The 20,614-nt window shown below is 41.4% G+C and overlaps 1 protein-coding gene across 2 annotated transcripts in view; it reads left to right on the top strand.

Annotated features, from left to right (window-relative positions):
• Window positions 1-15,314: 15,314 nt before the first annotated feature.
• Window positions 15,315-20,614, top strand: part of LOC134536703 (endonuclease/exonuclease/phosphatase family domain-containing protein 1-like) — a 57,271-nt gene continuing 51,971 nt past the window's right edge. For both annotated transcript variants that reach the window (XM_063376572.1, XM_063376571.1), the window contains exons 1-2: window positions 15,315-15,457; window positions 17,299-17,498. In XM_063376572.1, the coding sequence (XP_063232642.1) occupies window positions 17,349-17,498 (150 nt within the window). In that variant the 5' untranslated portion in view covers window positions 15,315-15,457; window positions 17,299-17,348. The remainder of the gene's footprint in view (window positions 15,458-17,298; window positions 17,499-20,614) is intronic.

Genomic DNA, 20,614 nt, shown 5'->3' on the forward strand with positions numbered 1-20,614 from the left:
TCGCCCCAACTAACGACTCACCACACTAGCGAATGTAATACCGACAAGGAAGACACGCCGGTAAACAAATCGATAACGATAGAAGCCGAGCGAAATCCCGCGAATATTAGTACTGCAATTATGTCAGCAGATCCGGTACTTACACTACACCACCCTTCTAAGAAATGGTTGGATGACGTTCCAACATATTCAGGGAAAAGTAATGAAAACCCTCGAAGATTCTTAAATCAGTTTGGAGAATATTGCCACACATTTAAGTTAACAGACGCAGAAAAATTGAAATGCGTTAACCACTGCTTGAAAAACACGGCATATTATTGGTGGGAGTTGGCGAAAGATTCGGTACACGCATACGAATCGTTTCAGAAAGCTTTAATATCCCAATTTTGGAATACTCGTATCCAAAGCAATTTGCGAATACAGTTGCATTCTGAAAAATTCGAAAATCGTAAATTTCAAAATTTAGAGGCGCATATCAGCGATATGTACGAGAGAACTCGTTATCTTGATTGCCGTATGGAAGACGAAGAGTTTATTGCCATGATAATTTCGCAATTACCACTCAATTATCAATTACAACTTAGTGGACGGCAATACAGTAATATTGTAGATTTCAAGGAACAACTGTTAACGTATGAACGACTCGTTAAGCTCGATAAAACGGTAACGCACAAAGAAACTAACGAGCGCAAGAACACGAACCAACAGACACCGTTATACAATAACTGGCGCAACCGAAATGAAGGGCAGAACAGCGGACACAAACAACCTCAAATTCACACACTGAACGTTGAAAACTGCGGAAGTAATTGGTATCACAATAGATATCGAGGTCAGCGATATGGTAACGGATTTTATAAACCACAGTACTATCGTCGTAGAAACGAGAAGCGACAAGACAGACGCGAAAATGAATCACAGTGGGAGAATAAACGTCAGGAGGGGACAGTTAATTTCAGAGTTAATTCAGGCGAAAATCGAACAATGAAAGAACGATCGGCAGATTACAATAATCATTCCGGAGGTCAGTATAGCATAAATGCACAAACGTTTGTACCGTCTGAAAAAGGGAACAGCTTTAGCACCACCATTCACGACGCGCGACCAGGAGAAAGAAATTCATATTCTATAGCGCCAAGTCACGAGCAAAGCAACACGGAATGGCCGCGCATGCAATCTAGCAGAAGCTCAGATACAAACCAAGGAGGTAATAACACATTTTTGATTTCACCGAATGCAAATAATGGATTTGCTAATTTGTCACAAGAGCAAATTAGAGGATTTAAGGACAGTGCGGTAAACTAATTAGGGATGGCGAAAACCCGCTCCGCACGTCAGTCCCTAATTGTAAGTTAGACGGGGCTAGTATAAAATTGGATCCCGACGCAAATGACAAGAATAATTGTCGAAGCATACACACCATTATGTTCAAAGAAAACGAGCGTGAATTTTTACTCAGCGAGCCCACAGAAACCGAAGTTCAAGCGAAACAAGCACTATGTCCGGAGATATCGTTAACTTTAAACGGAGTTAAAGTGCCTGTACTATTAGACAGCGGCGCAGAGATATCCTGCATCAGCGAAGACTGCGTAGCCATGATAGAGAGCACCGGAATATCATTACCGAGAATGCCAGTACCGAGTTTAAAGATTCTAGGGGTTACATCAAGGGCTAGTCCCATCATTAATCGTCAGACCTTATTGGAAGTAGAAGGTTTAGGTAGCACCAAGTACATTAATGTATTAATCGTAAAAGGATTGGCTAAACCAGTAATTTTCGGTGTAGACTTTCTAACTAGCCATAAAATAATTTTGAATTTTGCAGGTTGGATGGTAACTGCTATGGATGACACAGAAAATACGAAAACTACTGAAAATTGGGAAGTTTCGGAAAAATGCATTGCAATCATTCATAAGGAAACTTCGTGTATTAATAGTGACATAAATTTGATGGCGACCGGAGCTGATTTAATAGAAGCTGTAAAGGGAATTACCATGGTAAATGAAACCGGTAGAAATAATCTTCTTCATGTCTTAAGAAATTTTCAAAATATATTTTCCGAAAAACCTGGGTTAAACAAATTATATACAGCTAGTATTCAGGTCATACCCGGTGAACCATTCCATAAAAAGTCGTATCCCATCCCGGCGAAATATTTGAAAGAGGCTGAAGAATATCTAGACTTAATGTTGGAATGGAATGTAATAAAGCGAGCGCCTAGCCCATTCACGAATGCGATACTCTGTGTGCGAAAGAAAGACGGAACAGTACGTTTATGCCTTGACGCGAGGGAGATCAACAAAATTACTGTTCGAGATCGGGAAAGTCCGAGACCAACGAATGATATTCTGCGATTATATCAGGGTGTCAAGTTTCTAACCACACTTGATTTGTCGGCAGGGTACTGGCAAATACCCTTAGAAGAAAGATCTAGACAGTACACATCATTCCTATTCAAGAACTCGCAGTATGTGTTCCAAGTCATGCCGTTCGGCTTATGTAATGCGGTAGCTGAGTTTACTCGTTGTCTGGACGAAATGCTAGGATCTGAGTGCAAAGGATTCGCGCGAGCATATGTCGACGACATTTTGATTACATCGTCATCATTCGAAGAACACCTGGAGCATATCGGCATTGTCCTAACGAAACTACGTGACGCAGGAATGACGGTGAAACTGCGAAAATCCGTATTTTGCCGACAAGAGTTACCATTTCTAGGGCATATTCTGACACCGACCGGAATTCATACCGATCCTGAAAAATTGAACAGTATTTCCAACTTCCCTACACCAAAGAATGTTAAACAACTACGTACATTCCTGGGAGTTATCGGGTTTTACCGAAATTACAGCGACAAGATAGCCAAGATCGCAGTCCCATTGTTTGATCTACTCAAGAAGGACAAGCTGTGGAAATGGGAAGCAGAACAGCGGGAAGCTTTTGAAGAACTCAAGAAGGTCTTTCTCGAAGAACGAGTCATCTATCATCCCATGTTAGGTCGGGAATTTCTACTATACACAGACGCATCTGATTATGCCTTAGGGGCGAAGCTCGCGCAAATGGACGATGAGGGAGTAGAACGTACCGTAGCGATGGCGAGTAGAACATTGAATTCGGCAGAGCGAAATTACACGGTCACGGAGAAAGAGACACTAGCAATAATATGGGCTCTGCAGAAGTTTCGAGACCTGCTTCTGGGAGAACATATAAAGCTAATGACTGACCATCAAGCCCTGATGTGTCTAAAAGCAGGCAAAATTTTTGGTAGCAGGCTGACACGATGGTGCTTGCTGATGCAAGAGTTTGACTTGGAAATATGCCACATTAAAGGGAAAGAGAATGTAGTCGCCGATTACCTAAGTCGAATACCCGATGTATTGAATGATGAATTGACACCGAGGAAGAACTCCAAGGAATTTTTGGTAGCTAATCTTGTGACACAACAACTTAAAGATAACGCAACAATCAAGAATGTTTTTGACCAGATAGCTCAACTGCAACAGGAAGATGAATTCTGCAAGGTCATAATAGATAAATTGAAGGGTTCAGAGGTTCCAACTAGGTTAGAGGAGAGATACTGCATGTCGGAGGGAGTATTGTTCAATCATAGCAAGGGAAAAGCCAGATTTGAAGAGCCATGGAAGCCGGTAATACCGAAGCGAAACATCAACTCGATTATTTGGGAGGTTCATAGGAATTGCGGGCATATTGGTTCAAAGAAGCTGACACAGTCATTGATTAGGCAGCTATACTCTCCGAATCTGCACAAGTCAGTCGCCGCCATTACTCGATCGTGCGACTTGTGTCAGAAAGCGAAACATGCCCAACAAAATCTCGAAGGTGAGTTTAAACCTATCCTTCCGGAGAGACCACTGCAGTTGGTATCAGTGGATGTATTGGGACCATTACCTAGATCAACAGCCGGGGTGAAATATGTGTTCGTGATGGTAGATTTATTTACAAAATACACCAAGTTGTATCCCATAGTCAATGCCACCAGCAAGATAGTATTCCAGAAAGTTAAACAGTTTATCGCGGAAGTGGGTCGACCGGAGAAAATTATTTCGGATCATGCCACACAATTCATGAGTCAAGTTTGGCAAGAAGGACTCAGAAAACTGCAAATCGTACCCACCACGTCTTCGGTGAGACACCCGCAGAGTAATCCTGTGGAGAGACAAATGCGCACACTTGGTAATATGTTGCGGACATTCTGCCACGATACACAGCAGAACTGGATGAGTAAATTAACGTTCATTGAATGCATTTTGAATAATACTGTACACAGTTCTACCAGTGTTACTCCATATGAAGCGTTAACAGGAAAAAGATCATTGATAATACCGTCATCGTTACTACCGAGACATCACGATGAAGCTCTGGCCGCAGAAGATAAAGAATTAGTCGAGATACAGAAGGAAACTGAAGAGTTGGTCGCAGCCAAGTTGACATCCACGGCGGATCTTCGGAGAAAATACCAGAAAGATTCCAGCAAGATGAGTTTTAACTGTGGAGATTTAGTACTCAAGAGAACGAATCCAGTAAGCCAATTTTGGAAGTACGTTACTAAGAAGCTATTTCTACTCTTCGATGGACCATATATGATCACGAAGATTATTAGAAGTAACTGTTACGAACTGTCTGACATTAAAACGAAACAAGTAATAGGACACTATAATATAACGCAGTTGAGGAAATATTACACTCCTGTAGAATAGTATACACTGTTACACATATGTCCGTTTGAAGACATATATCGGTGACAATACTCTATGTTTGCAAGTAAGTATGTAAATAAGGTCAATAATATGAAATGTAAATTTTCTGCAAATAATTAGAATATAGATGAGATGTTTGTATGATGAGAAATGGTCCTAAGACCTATATCAGAGTATAGTTCGTTAGTCACATTTCTGAAGGGGACTATTCTATAGAGGTATTTGAGAAGCCCTCAATAGAAATGAATTTTATGTTTATTATTTTACTTCTTACCTCTATGACTTTGTCTTAGTCCTGTTATGAATTATATTTACCAGTATTGTATCTCTATGGTCAGGTCAATTTGGTTTTACTCTTTAAGTATTTTCATGTTTTATCTAAGTAATAATTTTATGAAATGTCTTTGCAAACATTTGTTAAACGGCGACGAATAGGAAATGAGCTTACACCTTTTAATATTGTTTTTGGGTCATTACTGAGGAAAGAGTATATGTGATTGGACGCTCGACTGCGCATATATTTTATTTAAAGAATTTAGTAGTTCCAGTGTGATTTCGGAGAGTGTTCAATAGAGAAAGCTTTGACTGTTTGAAACAAATTGGAACTTGAGTTTCTGTTCTACTATCATGGGAGAAGGATTAGAGAGAAAGAGCTCCGTGATTTAGTCATAAATGAATGTAAGAATATCACGTAAAACATTGGTACGACGACTGAATAGCTAGAATCTACGTGAAATTGATGATTTTATAATAAATACCGGAACTACACAATGAAGAAGAGGTAGTTACCGATGTTCGAAGCTCTACTAAAGAATCGACGACGACGATAAGTTTTGACTAACAGCATAAATAGAACTGGATCAACGACGAATTAAGAAGAAACGAAGAAAAGGACTATCAATCTTCGATATGGAAGGAGTTCGACAGCGGTAGACGGCATCGTAGACGGTGTACCGGAGGACATCATCCTTCTAGACGACTCCAGGTGACCGACGCCAGTCCTGCTGGAGTACCAGCAGCACGAGAGGAGGTGCATCGAGACGGAGACCCAACCAGCGACATCGGAGGAGAGTGAGATCTAACCAGCAACATCGGAGGAGAGACAGGGGTTCGGAGAGGTTTTCCACAGCCTCTTGGTATTGTAACGACGCGACGAGGTTTGTTTGCCCCATCCCCGAATTAACAAGAACAGCGAGAAGTTACCTGTCCTATTTTAATGGCAAGATATCTTAAACTATGATGTTTACGATCAAGACCTAATGTGAAACTCGCAAAAACAACTTAATACTACTTAACTACGTAAAGACTTGTAGCTTGTACATACTGGACCTGGTTAACTGACATTGATCAGTAATATGTACGATATCAAAGTTAAAATCTGTTAAAGTCATTAATTGTCTTGAATGTTTAAAGAATAGCCCCAGGTCCAGAAGTCTTGAGACAGTTTGATCTACCGAAAGAGACTGAGCTAGTAAAAACAAAGAAAAGACTAACTTGCCAGTTAAAATGTGTTTCAATAATATTTAAAATATTGACTGATAACCAAACTATTATTCAGTGATACAATTACGTAAAACGTAATTAGTTCTGAAAGACATTTAAGTATAACGGATATTGAAATTTTGTTTAATGAAAAACCTATTTAAACATGAATAATTGTCTCAAAGGTATTTGTATGTTGCTTGCTAATCATTGACTCTGTCACTTTTCATGTTACAGTTGGATATGTTGCAAAAGAGTATTGTCACCCATACAACCATGATTTTGACCCTAGTAAAAAGTTAAATTTTCATTATATTTTATTTTTCCGATTGATAACCATACTTACATATCATGTGTATGTTAAACCAGATAGACAGAAATATTTAGCTTGGATTGTCTTGAAAGAATAATTAGTTTTTATTACACTGAGATCAGCAGTCATAGAGAAGTTAATGCTTTTAAACACACTACTTATATTTGTTGATTTTAAGGTCAGAATACTTACACCAAAGAGAAGGAGACATACTGCTAAGGAATTATACGACATTTTATTGTTTGGTATTCACACTGAGTCAAACTACACCAGTACATACAACTTGAGAATAATTTATTTTCACTATCAACATAACAAGACATATTTTAGTTAATATTCTGTAGAGGTTAGTAGTTGTGCTACATACACAATCACAGCACTAGTACTTTATAGAGTTTTCACGGCGCCCAACTAGACCACATTTTACATTATAGATATTGGCATTTTAGGAAATATACTCCATAGAGTAATTCTGAAAACACTTCACAACCCACCTCTACCAGCCAATCGCGGGCCACTATGATGATCGGTGCGCCAGGATGGAGTTTAGATGTTAGTTTTTTGTGTTTCGTCGGGATCATAACTCCCGAGTGAGGAAACATGCTGATTAGCTAGATTTTTTTTTCCTAACCTAACTAATTACTAGCTGTATTTGGGAGGGGTCTGGGTAGGGAAGACTCTAAGTGCGTCTCAGGCCGAAGCCTATATGCTCTAAGCATGCAGGTTATGAACCATGCAGGAGAGGAAGCATGCATCATGTGCTAGGAGGGGATTGGCCAGCCATGGCAACGTTTTAGCCATGACTAACTCCCCTCACTGACTATTCTAGACTATAACTAGATAAGATGGGCCCAGGTAAAACCTGCATAGACACAGGGAAAACCCTGGGCACTGACATGTGGGATGCAAAATTTCATGCATTAATTACAAGCAGGTTGGTTACAGGAACAGAAGGATGGTTCTGGAAGAAGAGTTGGACAGAGTAGAAATGCTACTATGCAAATGGGTGGGAGCTTGGACATTTTGTCCGCATTTGGTTTTGGTGACACTGGTTGTTTTGGGGGCGACTTTAGTCGTTTCCCGCCAGGCTGCCAGCCAGCCGAATAGTTGAAGAAGTATTATATTATAATTATACGACCGCAGCGCCCAGGTTGCCCCAGTTGCCGCGGTCGTGTGTGTCGACTCATTGTGCTGCCAGCCTGAGCATGTCAATCATCGGCTAGTCCAATGTTGCATATTTGCGCCGCAGGACGTGGTCAGGCACATGGTCAGACACCTATTATTCAATAGTGAGGCTGCTCACTGAATATATTTTAATCTAAGGGTCAGTAAATGTCAGGACACATGTGTGTAATTCATTAGAGCCCCGCTGGGCCAAAACGCGACTGGTTTCATTAGAACCCCGCTGGGTCAAAAACACGTCTAGATTCAGCGAGCGGCGCGACGAGTGTTCTGGGGGGTTGTGGGGGCCTTAATTCCGACACATGATGCTGCCAGCCTGGGCATTTCCGCCGCAAGACGTGGTCAGGCACATAGTCAGAATCCTATTGATTTTAATTTAATAACAATATTCTGGAAATAGTAATATTCTTAAAATTAAATTGGACGAGCTGCCAGAAATACGAGTGTCTCTGTGCGTGCTACAGCATAGGCAGAATTTTCTCGCCAGTCCGCAACCGCAGTGTTGGGGTCTGGCCTCGGCCGCGCGCGCGCTGCGCTGTGATTGGCTGGAGCCTCCAGCCAATCGCAGGCCACTACGGCGGCCGGTGTGCCAGGAGTGATTTTGGTCGTTTATACTTCTGATCTACATCCGGATCATAGTTTCCTAGAGAAGTAATATGTGGATTCAGACTATTTACGCATTTATCGTAAAAAGTCTGAGTTGTGCGAATGTAAAAGTCTTGCAAAGTTTCCGATCTGGTTTCACGATGCAATGCTTCGACAGGGCAGTACACTGGGGCGTCTGTGGCGATTCGAATGCATCTATTCTGAATTCGCTGTAATTTTATTAAGTGTGTCTTTGCTGCAGTGGCCCATACAGGGGCTGCATACGTGATTATTGGTCGTATGAGGGCTTTGTAGAGCAGTAGGCCAGTTTTGACTCTGCTGCCACATCGTCTACTCATAACTGGATACAAGGAGCACAGTCTAGTCTGAGCCTGTGCTCGCTTAGTGTCGATGTGATGGCGCCATGTTAATTTCCTGTCCATGTGTACACCTAAGTATTTAACCACATCTTTATGCGGGATGTGTTCGTTGAACAGACTCAGTTGCGGCCTGCGGTCTATTGGCGGGAGGTGTTTACGAGTGAACACAATAGCTTCTGACTTCGTTGTGTTCACTTTAATGCGCCACGTTGTGCACCACTGTTCTATTTCAGTGAGCGCAACTTGCAGCCTAGTCGTGGCCAGCTGTAGGTTATGTGATCTGCTATATAGGACAGTTCGTCTGCATAGCAGCCTAACTTGACGAGTCTATGTGCGGGGCGTGGCATGTCACGCACATATACATTGAATATAACAGGGCCTAGGATGCTGCCCTGTGGCACTCCTGCTCTGATCTGTTTTAGGTCTGATGTGGCTCCTTCAGTTGATATTCTGAAGGTTCTGCCTGCTAGTATGACGTGATTAGCTTGACATAGCAGTCAGGGAAATCAGCTTGGTATAATTTATAGAGAAGCCCTGCATGAAACACACTGTCAAAGGCTTTCTCTACGTCTAGGAACGTCGCGACAACATAGTCTTGCACGTTAAATGCACTAGTAATCTCTTCAGTGAGACGCACTAGCTGGTGAACGGTCGAATGAGCACCGCGAAAGCCGAATCGCTCATTTGGCAGCAAGTTATTTTCATGTATGTGGCAATTTAGTCGATGCAATATTATGCTTTCGGCTATTTTTGACACAGTACTAAGCAGGCTTATTGGTCTGTAATTTTGGGGCAGTTTTTTATCTTTGCCTGGTTTGTGGAAAACTATTACATTAGCTTCTTTCCACTGGGAGGGGAAAATACTGAGCCTGAGCATTGCATTAATGCATTCAGCTAAATATTCCAGGGCTTCATCTGGGAGCTGTTTGAGAACGATATCTTGTATGCCGTCATTCCCAGGTGCTTTTCGCGGCTTCATTTTCCTAATCGCTCGCTTGATTTCCTGTGCCTGTGTTAATAGAGGCTCAGAAATAGTGGGCTGGCTCAATTTTTCGCGCAATTCGCGGTAAATTTGCGCTGTGTATTGCCTATCGCAAGTCACTATGTTTGGCTGAAAGGCTGTTTCCAGTGTATTTGCGAATGCTTGTGATTTGTCGAGGGGTTTGAAGACTATGCCATTATTGGTTTGAAGAGGCGGAATTTTTTCAGATTTATTTAAAAATCGCTTCGTCATAGTCCAGGCACTCCCGTCCTGAATATTTAAACGAGCGATTTTTGCTTCCCACTGGCTGCTTCGCCACAGTGAAATTTCGTCTGAAATAATAATTTGTAATTCATTGATTCTTTGTTTTGTTTGGATAGTGCGTCGTCGTGTGTATTCACGACGCAGTCTGTTTTTGCGCGATATAAAGTCGCGTATGTATACTGGCAGCTCGTCGTGTACTAACTTAACCTCTTTTTCTGGGATGCACTGGCTTATACCATCCTGGATTTCCGTAGTAAATTTAGTTATTGCGGTGTCTAAACTTTCACTATTATTTATGTCCGCGATGTCTGACAAATTTTGCGCGACTTGAGTTTTAAATCCTTCCCAGTCGGCGTGTTTGTAGTCCCGAATTTTATGAGGCGGGTTGGTTTCCGTGTTTGCACTGTCGAAATGTAAGTGAACAGGGAAATGGTCGGACGACATGTCGTGTACGACCTCGAGTTCGAACCCCGAGGTGACACGCTTGTTAAGCACAATGTCTAGTATGTCTGGCAGCTTGTTCAGTCTGCCTGAATCAAATGTGGGCTCAGTAGGAGCATGAACCTGATAGTTTTTATCAAGCTGATGCGCATAGAGAAGCCCGCCATTTGCCGTCGCACGCCTGCAATTCCACTCCAGGTGTTTCGCATTAATGTCACCTACAGCGAGGAAGTTCGGAGCGGCCCCATACAGGGCATCCAGATCCGCCACACTGAGGGACCTACCTGGTGGAGCATACATTGAAATAAGTTTAATGTTTTGTTGGTTAATGTTTAAGCTTATTCCAACAGCTTCTAAATTTTGAAAAATGGGTAGCTGGCATACAGTATGTTTGATGCTACGGTGAACCACTAGAGCTACTCCGCCCCATCTATTGTGCTCTCTATCGCGCCTATAAAATATATAGTTTAGTATTGTCAGTCGGTCGGTCGGCTGCAAGTGTGTTTCGTTAATCGCAGCTATTTTGATTTTATATTTTTCCAGGTGGTGGATAAATTCCGGTAATTTATGTTTGATTCCAAGCGCATTCCAGAAGAGGAGGTAGTGTAAGCTTAACCTATCGGCCGGGGTTGTTACGCAACTCGGGGCCTGTCTAGTGGCTGCCATTGAGCTTGGCAGCCAGTGACTGGACAAAGCCCATCATCGCATGGACTTTTTCTGTTAGGGAAACAGATGGGTCGCACCATATAACCATAAGTTGGCACATGGGGACAATTGTGGCCGCCAGATTTTCATCCGTGTTGAAAGTGCGCGACTGCTCGAGCACTTCCTGGAAGTCAGCCAGGCCCGGTTTCGAGGCTGGCTGTTGTTGGGGCGCGGGCGGTGCAGTTGGCAGCACTGGAGCTGCGTCTACCGCCATGCTCGTCTCAGGTGCCAGGGCTACCTGCGGCCGGGAGAGCGCGGTCGTGCGCCTCGCCGGGGCTGGCGCAGCCTTGGCTGCCACGAGCTTCTCCTGGGCAGGCTGTCGCGGCCTGTCCGGCCCAGGCTGCTGGGGCCTGTCCTGAGTGGGTCGCGGGGGCTTGCCTTGGCCATTTTTGTGGCCCGTCGGGTGTTTCTTAAACCTCTGCTTTCGCTGCCAGGGATTATTCGCAAGCACTGGGTAGTCCAGCTCATTGTAGTTGGGCTCGCAGTGTTGCTCCAGGGGCACAAACCTGTTACCACCTGCCTGCTGCAGGTAGTCGCCGAAGCTCTGGGGAGGAGGGTACCTCGGGGTTCCCCAGGGGTTTTGCCGTGGGAGACCGAAGAAGCCCGGAGGGGCCCGTTGCGACGGTTGCGGCTGGGGCTGCATTGCAGCTTGCTTGTTTGCGCGCAAGTCGCGACGAGACTGCTTCTTGCGCACCTGGGGCGGGAGGTGCCTGCGGGTCTCTTTTTTTTGTACACCTGGCAGCCTTTGTAATTGGCACAGTGCGCCTCGTGGCAGTGTGCGCACTTTTTGAAGTCCTGGTAGCCCCCGTTTGGGCAGTCGGGGGCGCGGTGTGGTCCGCTGCACCATCGGCACACCGGGGCCGCGTGGCAGGCCTTGCCAATGTGATTGTAGCGCTGGCAGACGCTACATTGAGAGGGGCCTGAGGGGCGATGGTAGTCGTCGACACGCACGAGCATGCCGGCGAACTCTTTCAGGGCGTAGATGCGCTCAGAGTCGCAGCTCTGAGGCACCTCGATGACAAGTGCATCGCACTTCTTACGTCGCTGCCGATTCTCCAAGAACCAGTGGTTCTGGACCGGCAGATTCTGGGCGCTGAAATCCTCCTGGAGGAATTAGGATGGAGTGTGGCGGTGTACTCCGCGCAGTACAAACTTTTTCGGTACTTCGTCTCTCTGAAGGTGGACGGAGTGTTGGGCACCGATCGTCTGCAGAGCTTTGACTGCCCTGTGGTAGTCTGGGACGGACGTGACATTGATCTGGATTTCATCACGGCCGCGGTTTTGGCACGTGAATTTATCGTGTACTGCCTGTATCAGGGCGGTGTATACCCGTGGGTACTGGTGCCCCTGGTCGAGGAAAACGAACAGGGGCTTGATGCGCGGCGCCCTCTTGGCGCTCTCGGTCGCAGTCGCGGTTGGTTGCTGAGGGTGGGGGGTGGGGCCCGCCTCGTCATCGCTGCTGCCCGCACCAGACACCTCCGTGTGCAGACGCTTGGCACACTTGCCAGCGGCCACTGTCCAGCCGCTGGATTCGTCGCTGTTGCTCGGCCCTGAAGGGGCCTCGCTAACTGCCATCTCGACAGTATCACTCGTCATTGTCCGTGGTCACCTGACGCTCGGGTCCACCCACTGACCGTCCCCCGGGGCTAGTTAGCCGGGTTCAGGCTAGGCTACAGGGAATCTAACTCCCCGGGTGTTGCCGAGTTCGTTGGACGTCACACACTTACTCCTGTCGCAGCTATCTGTTACCGCCTGTGCGCATTTAGCACACAGGAAATTTTATTTATTGCTGGGTAGCACTAAGAAGTGCTAACCACAGCTTGGGCGGTGAGTGCTGGGCTGCACTAGGTGCTAGCCACAGCTGATGCGACGATCTGGTAGAGCAGCTCCGGGACACATCTGTCCTCCACCGAAATGCAGCTGGACTTTTTTCTCAGCTAGAATATTTACAAGCCAAGCTTATATACATGTCGGTTACATTATCATTACAGTCAATATTTACAGATTTAGCCTTTGCAGCATGTTCTATACAATATCACTGACTGTCCTGATCCAGTGGCGTAGCGTGCCATCTCGGCGCCTGGGGCGGGAGACCCATTTTGCCACCCCCATTCTATAGGTGCTTAGTTAAAATTAAATTTCACATGCAATGAGGTACCTTTTATTGAAGTTAAAATAGGATGAGTGGTTTTACAAGCGGATTCTACGGGCCTTATGAGCAGCGAAGTCAGAAATAACTTTGTCAAAATCAATATTAGCAGCCAATTCTTGTTCAATCGACAATATAGCTAAGTTTATAGTCTAGCGGAGCTCATAGTAGATCTGAGGTAATTGTGCCACTGCCCCGTTGACCCTTTAGACCCCTGGTGCGAAACTATAATTTGTGGATTTTTGGGATTTTTATTAACGGACTAATAAAACTGAAACTGGGATTTTACGTTCAGCGTGTTTCATCCAATCCCTGCCAGACCTAGAAGAAAAAAGGCGTCGACCGTTAGAAAATGATTTAACTGAGAAGGGCTTGTAAACCCATAATTTGTAATTTGCTAAATTTTTGGTATATTTATTTGCATGTTAAGGTGTGTCAATTTTTTGCTAGATTTCGCCTATGTTAATTAGTATTTACAGCGGTGATATGCCCGGTGCGTATCTATATTTGTATTTGTATTTGTATTAATATGTACTTATATATTTTTAATGCCTTTTTGGTAATTATATTTAATTTTTGGAGCTCCGAAGTATATGATCAAATTATAATTTTTTCGGGGAATTGTTAAAGTATTTTTTTAGTATTATTATATAGCAATTTTTGTATAAGTAGTAATAGGGTAGGTATTTTATGATGGATGCGCCGATTTGTGATGAAACGATTTTATGATATATATATATTTATTAAATGTTGTCATATAAATTTTGCGTCTTTTTAACTTGCTGCCTCCTCTCACTGTTCGCAACCTTATTAGTATTTTTTAAGCCTGCTATTAGTTTGGGTTTTAATATTTTTTTGGGTTTACCTGCGCTCGCGGTACGGGGCAATATAGGAGTTTTACTGTGTCCCGGTTCGCGGAAGTTGTTTGGTTTGCCCTGGGTTAAGGTCAAACTTTACAGTATAATGCGTAGTACTAAATTCAATGAGTGCGAAAGAGAGGCATCGACACGGGCCGTCGCGTGAAACAAAAGATTTTGTATGAGTAATTAACATAATAAGGAGTGCCGCTCAACTCGGCTCGCGCGCGCCGGGCGGCGCGGCGTGATGCGATGTTGCCGTTCGTATGTAAACAAACAAACGTTATAAAGAGCTCTGTCAGTGATTTCGCAGTTTTTCTTTTAAATAAATATTAAAAAATAGTTGGTGCGCAAAATGTTAGATAAAAATGGAACATTATAGTGTGTCTGACACATGTAATGAATGAATCATAGATCAGATCTCAACCCGCTTCACCGGCGACCCGCCCCCGCGGGCTGCCACCCGGGGCGGGCCGCCCCCTCCGCCCCACCCACGCTACGCCACTGTCCTGATCATATGCTAATTTTTGACTCTTGGAATGCTCCCAACACGAGCGGAAGCCTGCTACTTCATTGAGTAATGACACAATGAATCCCACTTATTTACATTCTGCACCCGGCGTTATCTATTTGCGCTAGATGCATCACCATCGTACAGGATACTAGCTTAGGCATAGAGATTAGGTAAAAAATACCCTGCGGTGTCGGGGCAGCCATGTTTTTTTTCAGGGATGAGCATGTAGAACTCACACAAGGGGGCCGAGGCCAAATGCAGGTAGGTATATAAAACGAAATATAAAACTTGATTGTATTAAGTTTTAACCTAAATAATAACCATGTACAGAAGGCATTCTCTCTCACCACTTCAACTTACAAGACAAATACGTAAAACATTTAGGTCATTGGTACATATTAGGCATTTACTAAGCACCTTAACAAATTATAAATTATTAGTATGAATAATAAAAATATTAAAAACTGAGATGGAATTAGGAAAATAATATATTAGATTCGATATACGAAATTCAAAATGTTAATAATGAGTTCCACTACCACTAGTGCCGTTAGTTTGCAGGCTGTAATGGGCTTCACTAAGCGGACGAGACACAAGGCATAGTATAGAATGTTGCCAGACCTATGTATATGATTGTGTTTTTACTAAAATACCGTTGAAACCAAAATGGCGTAATTATTTCCTTACCCTCTTCCAGAACGTGAAGTAATATCTCATCTAAGTTATGGCCGTTATTAATTTTGAAGTCTAAATATAGATGTAAATAAAGTTGTGTCACTCCTGACACATGAAGTGGTTAGGTTTCAATAATAATTATGTCTCACTATTTATTTCGAAAATGATTCTACACTCTAACAGCCTCTTTACAAACTGTCTCATGTAAAGGTATGGGTAGCTACTTCATAATTATTTGTAAAATACTAAAACTCTTATAAACTCAATTTAGGTTATACCATATTTTTTTTTGGAAAATAGGCCCTTGTAAAAACGTGTGGATGAATTAGTTTTTAAATTTTTGTTGTTCGCCCGGCAGATACCTATCCTCAATAAAACATTGATATATAGTTGTTAAACTGCAGGAAATACATGAGATAATAATAAAAAAGAGCATATTTCGGGGGGAAAAAATTAAAAAATTACATAAACTTTTTTAAATATCTAAACATGTTTTTGAATCATTTATTAAGAGGGTGTTGTGATGCTTCAAGTAGTTTACCATATTAATGTTCCTCTGCCAGTACTGCAGGCGCCACCATCCGTTAGTCCCTACTGTTCTTGCATACAGCTTGCTTCAGTGATGACAGGCTCCATAAAATCACCTAAATGTCACGTAGTGACATGAATCAGTTGACGTAACATGTACTTTATTTCTCATTCATTTATAAGTAAGAAATTATGTAGGGCTTCAATTGTTAAACTAATTCATTATTTGAATACAAACATAAATACAATGAAGTTTTGCTGGCAATCCTTTATTGTATTTGTCATTGAATAAGGAAGTAAAAACAACCTATTAGCTTCACATGTCTAGTTAGTACTGTAAAATAGATATTTTTTTTTAACAATTGACACACTTGCTTGAAACATGTGAAACAGTACTCAGCATTGCACAAATCACTCAATCTCTTCCAAAAAGATTTTGCAGGAGAAAAAAATCTGCCCAAGGTAGTAATTTAAAGATTATAATTTAAAAGTTGCATGTAATTACGGCAAGTATCTTTGTTAAATCACTTGATAGTTGTCGTGTTCTGATTTCAAGCTCCCTGTCATTATTGAGGCAAGTCGTTTGCAAGCACAGTAGAGACTCATGCATGGCAGAGCACGTATAATTTTACAGGCAAACATTAAAATTGTAAACTACTGATTTACTACTTGAACTATGACAATGCCCTCTTATATAATTATTCAAAAATGTAAGGAAATAAAAAAAAAGTAGAATATCAAGTTATTTGTTTTTATAAAAGTTGCTTTCCTTCAGAATTTACATGCACAGAATGCAGGGACTGAAGAGTTTTGAGACGAACAACCTTTATAAAAACGTGATAATAATGAGTATTTTTACAAGTGGGAAAGCGTAGGTTTGGAAATTAACTAGAGTTCTATTTCTTAGCTACACTTTACACTATTAAATTAATTACAACACTCTTTCATTAAGTCCACACTGAACTCTCCCCACTAGAGCTTGATTCAAAAGTGGGACACACTAGTGCTTGTCTCTTGCCTGTACCTCTGTCCCAACACAATGCCTATCACTACCCACTCGTCCATCACACACACAACACAGTCTTGGATGCTTCAGTCCCCGATGCACCAATATTCGCACACAAGCCTCTCGCTCATAATCCAAATTTGCTCACCAAGGGGTCACTCACCTTCTTCACTTCACTGCTCTCACAGGTCGCTCGGAGGATCCATCGGCATAGTTACCTGCCTCTCACTCCCACACTACTCCACAGACTGGCCTTCGTCTTAAATACCTGCCTAGTCCCGACCTAAAAAGGTCTGGTAGCCCTCTGAAGTGTCACATCATAATACCAGACAACACTAAGAAGCTTCGAGAACAAAGGCGTCCTAGTTACGCCACTTCACGCATACGGGGCTCTGAGAACGTGCCCAACACTGATGACATTGCAGTAGAGGGACGTGACTGCCAGGCCGGGCCGACTGGCCTGCCCGATGCCTCGTCTCTCGTCTCCTGGTAACAGCATGTTCTCTCACGGTCGCAGATGCACAGCAGCGCAGTGTTGTGACGCGACGCGTCGCTCCCGAGGCAGTGATGGGGCAGGCACCGAGTCTGCATGCGGACGGGCAGGGCAGCGGGAGGAAGTCATTCCGTCACACCTGGCGCTCTCCTTTCCCCCGCCGCTCCCAAACCCACCAAGGCTCGCTCAGCGCGGCCTTCAACTACAACGACATCTGCTTGAAGGTTAGCATCGTTTGTAACACATACACACTGTACCATGTACTGTGCCAGGAAAGGTGTAGTGGCAAGTTTTGTTTTTGTAGAGGCGTTGTTATGGAATTGTTTGTTTAGCACATGCTAGAATAATATCTGCCACATTGTGCAGTTTGAGATTGTGCAATTCAGGCTAGCTATGGCATGAATTGCACATGCATAAACACTGGTAAACTGATGAAGCATTGTAAATCGTAGGTCAAGACAGTTAATGAATATATAGATTGCGAATGTTGTTATGAATTTAGAATGATGTTCAGTTTCAAATAAAAGAGTTATAGTGAAATTTGAAGATTCATTACCTTTTACAGAAAAGAAATTGTCTCAATTTCCATAATCACTTTGAATTATTGACATAGTTCCTGGCCACTTATTGCTCTGTACAGAAAAAAAAATTAATTTGTTGTCATTAAAAGAGTGTAATTATTCAAATTACTATTTCTTTATTTATAAAAAAATCCCGCTGTTCTTGATTGTTCCATGATGTCCTTGGGATGACGCGAAAGTTCCCTATTGGCCCGTCATGGGCTCCTGCTGACTACTGTGGTCAATAAAAAAATTCAAAATAAATGTGTGCAAAACAGTTTACCATTGGTGCAGCTCTGACAACAGCCATTAATTTTGTCTCAAACTGACCTCAAAATGTTGAATTCACAAGCCGCCGATCAGTGCAATCTCACAGGGCAATGTTAGAGCAATGACTAATCAGACAAAAACAGTACATAATAAACACAAAAAAACTACAAAATGGGGACTTCCCAGAAATTGCTACCATCCTTTTGGCTATAAAGATTTTTCATACAACTACTATTCTGTGATATTCCGATTCAAGATCTTTTTCACGGTTTTGGCAAGCAGTTATAACAGCTGTAACACATGATGCAATAAATATTTTATCACTCAGGCACCACAGCATAACACAACTTCCTTTCATTGTAAATATACTCCATTAGTAAATATGTAGTTGGGCGGTATTTGTGAAAAAAAATATGTAAAAAATCAAAATACTTTTATTCTATGCTCTTTAACTTCCTCTTTTCATTAAAAGCGGCGGAGGTAAGAAATTCCAAATACTTTAGGAGATATCGAATTTTTAAATTTCATCATATGTAGTAGAGCGGTATTTGCGAAAAAAATGTTAAAAATCCGAAAATACCTTTATTAGATGCTCTTCAACTTCCTCTTTTCATTAAAAGCGGTGGATATAAGAAATTCTAAATACTTTAGGAGATATGGAATTTTTAAATTTCATCACAATTATACCAGTGCATCCATGTGGCTTTTAACATTGTTTCTTGTTTAAGAGTATCTATTTTTTTATTGGATAATGATGTCACGTGATTGTTCGTGATAGGCCAGAATTCAAATGAACAAATACGTGATTATTTAGTTCATTTACTGTTTAAAACAGTGTTTAATTACCGCCTCTGACTTAGGCGAGTTTTTAACGTTTCTAATTTTAAAGTTTTATTTGTTATTGTTGCGCAAGTAATAAGTAACAAAAAAATTTTACGTGAGTTGTTACTGTTCATCCTTTGTCCCGGTTTGTTAGGTCAGTTCAGTTACATTATAAATACTTTAAAACTAAAGAACCATTGAAATTAATTCATATTATTTTTAATGTACGCTTAGTTTCAAAGTATTTATAATGTAACTGACCTGACCTAATCGACCATTTTAATTAATTAGGCATTCACAAACACATGGCAATAAAAAAAATTGTAGCGGTCGATTGATTACACAGGTCTTGTATAGCAAAATAAGAATGGCGATATCTCCTAAGTATTTGTAATTTCTTATCTCCGCCGCTTTTAATGAAAAGAGGAAGTTGAAGAGCATCAAATAAAGGTATTTTCGGATTTTTAACTTTTTTTTTTCGCAAATACCGCTCAACTACATATGATGAAATTTAAAAATTTGATATCTCCTAAAGTATTTAAAATTTCTTACCTCCACCACTTTTAATGAAAAGAGGAAGTTGAATAGCATCTAATAAAGGTATTTTCGGATTTTTAACATTTTTTATCGCAAATACCGCTCAACTACATATTTACCCTCCATTTTACAAAAAATGTAACCAACTGATACTAAATATGGAAAATCTTACTACCACAAAATTCATATAAAATAATCATAAGAAAATGCCTTATAAGTATGTACCTACACCAAAAATTTGTCACTATATTAATGACATGGAAAAATTGGCTTCATGGAAATAAAAGAAACTAATGTTTCTTAAAAAACCATATTACCTAACATGTGCAATTAAATAAATACCATTAAACATAAATATTGAACTACATAATCAGCTGAGACAAAGTATTTGTTAAAAAAAATTATTTTTATCCCTCTGCAAAATATTGATCTAAATTGGCAAAGGCAGTGGCCTGCAATACCACAATATATTTTGGTATGCATATAAAATAGTGTGTATTATTTATTACCAATTTTATTATAGTCTTTGTTCTTAAATTTGGTTTAATGTGCAGAATTGGGAGGGTTGATTTCTGTTTAGTTTTTAATACTACTACAAGATTATAGGACACTCACAAGTTGTGAAAAGTTTTGAAATCAGGGAAAATTGTGTAAATTTACTAATGAAAAACAAGTAAATACAGATAGTAAATAATTAAAACACTGTTATAAATTTCTATAGGAATACAAAGTTTTTTGAATATACATTTTATTAAATTTAGTGATTTGTAACCCATAATTTTATTCTTAATTATTATTCACGTCACAATCAAGTTTTTTTTAAACTAAAGAAATAATTTAGAAATAACCCTTTACAGTATGATCAAGCAGCATTAGTACTAATATACAATAACACTTATTAAATATTTTTACGAGCCCCTTAATTGAAATTTCATTACGAAATCTGTAGGAATCTGCAATGACTCAAATGGATCTTGTAAGCAGATATTCAAGGTGGCTGTAGTATAGGCTGGTGTTGTCTGGAACACAGTGCTGCCAGCAGGTGGTTCAGCTCTGCCATGCAGCTGAGTGTGGTAGGCTTGTGTTGCTAGAGCACAGTGCTGCCGGCAGGTGGTTCAGCTCTGCCATGCAGCTGAGTGTGGTACAGGCTT

The sequence above is a fragment of the Bacillus rossius genome, chromosome 11 (genome assembly GCF_032445375.1).
Source record: "Bacillus rossius redtenbacheri isolate Brsri chromosome 11, Brsri_v3, whole genome shotgun sequence".
In the NCBI taxonomy this organism is placed as follows: Eukaryota; Metazoa; Arthropoda; class Insecta; order Phasmatodea; family Bacillidae; genus Bacillus; species Bacillus rossius.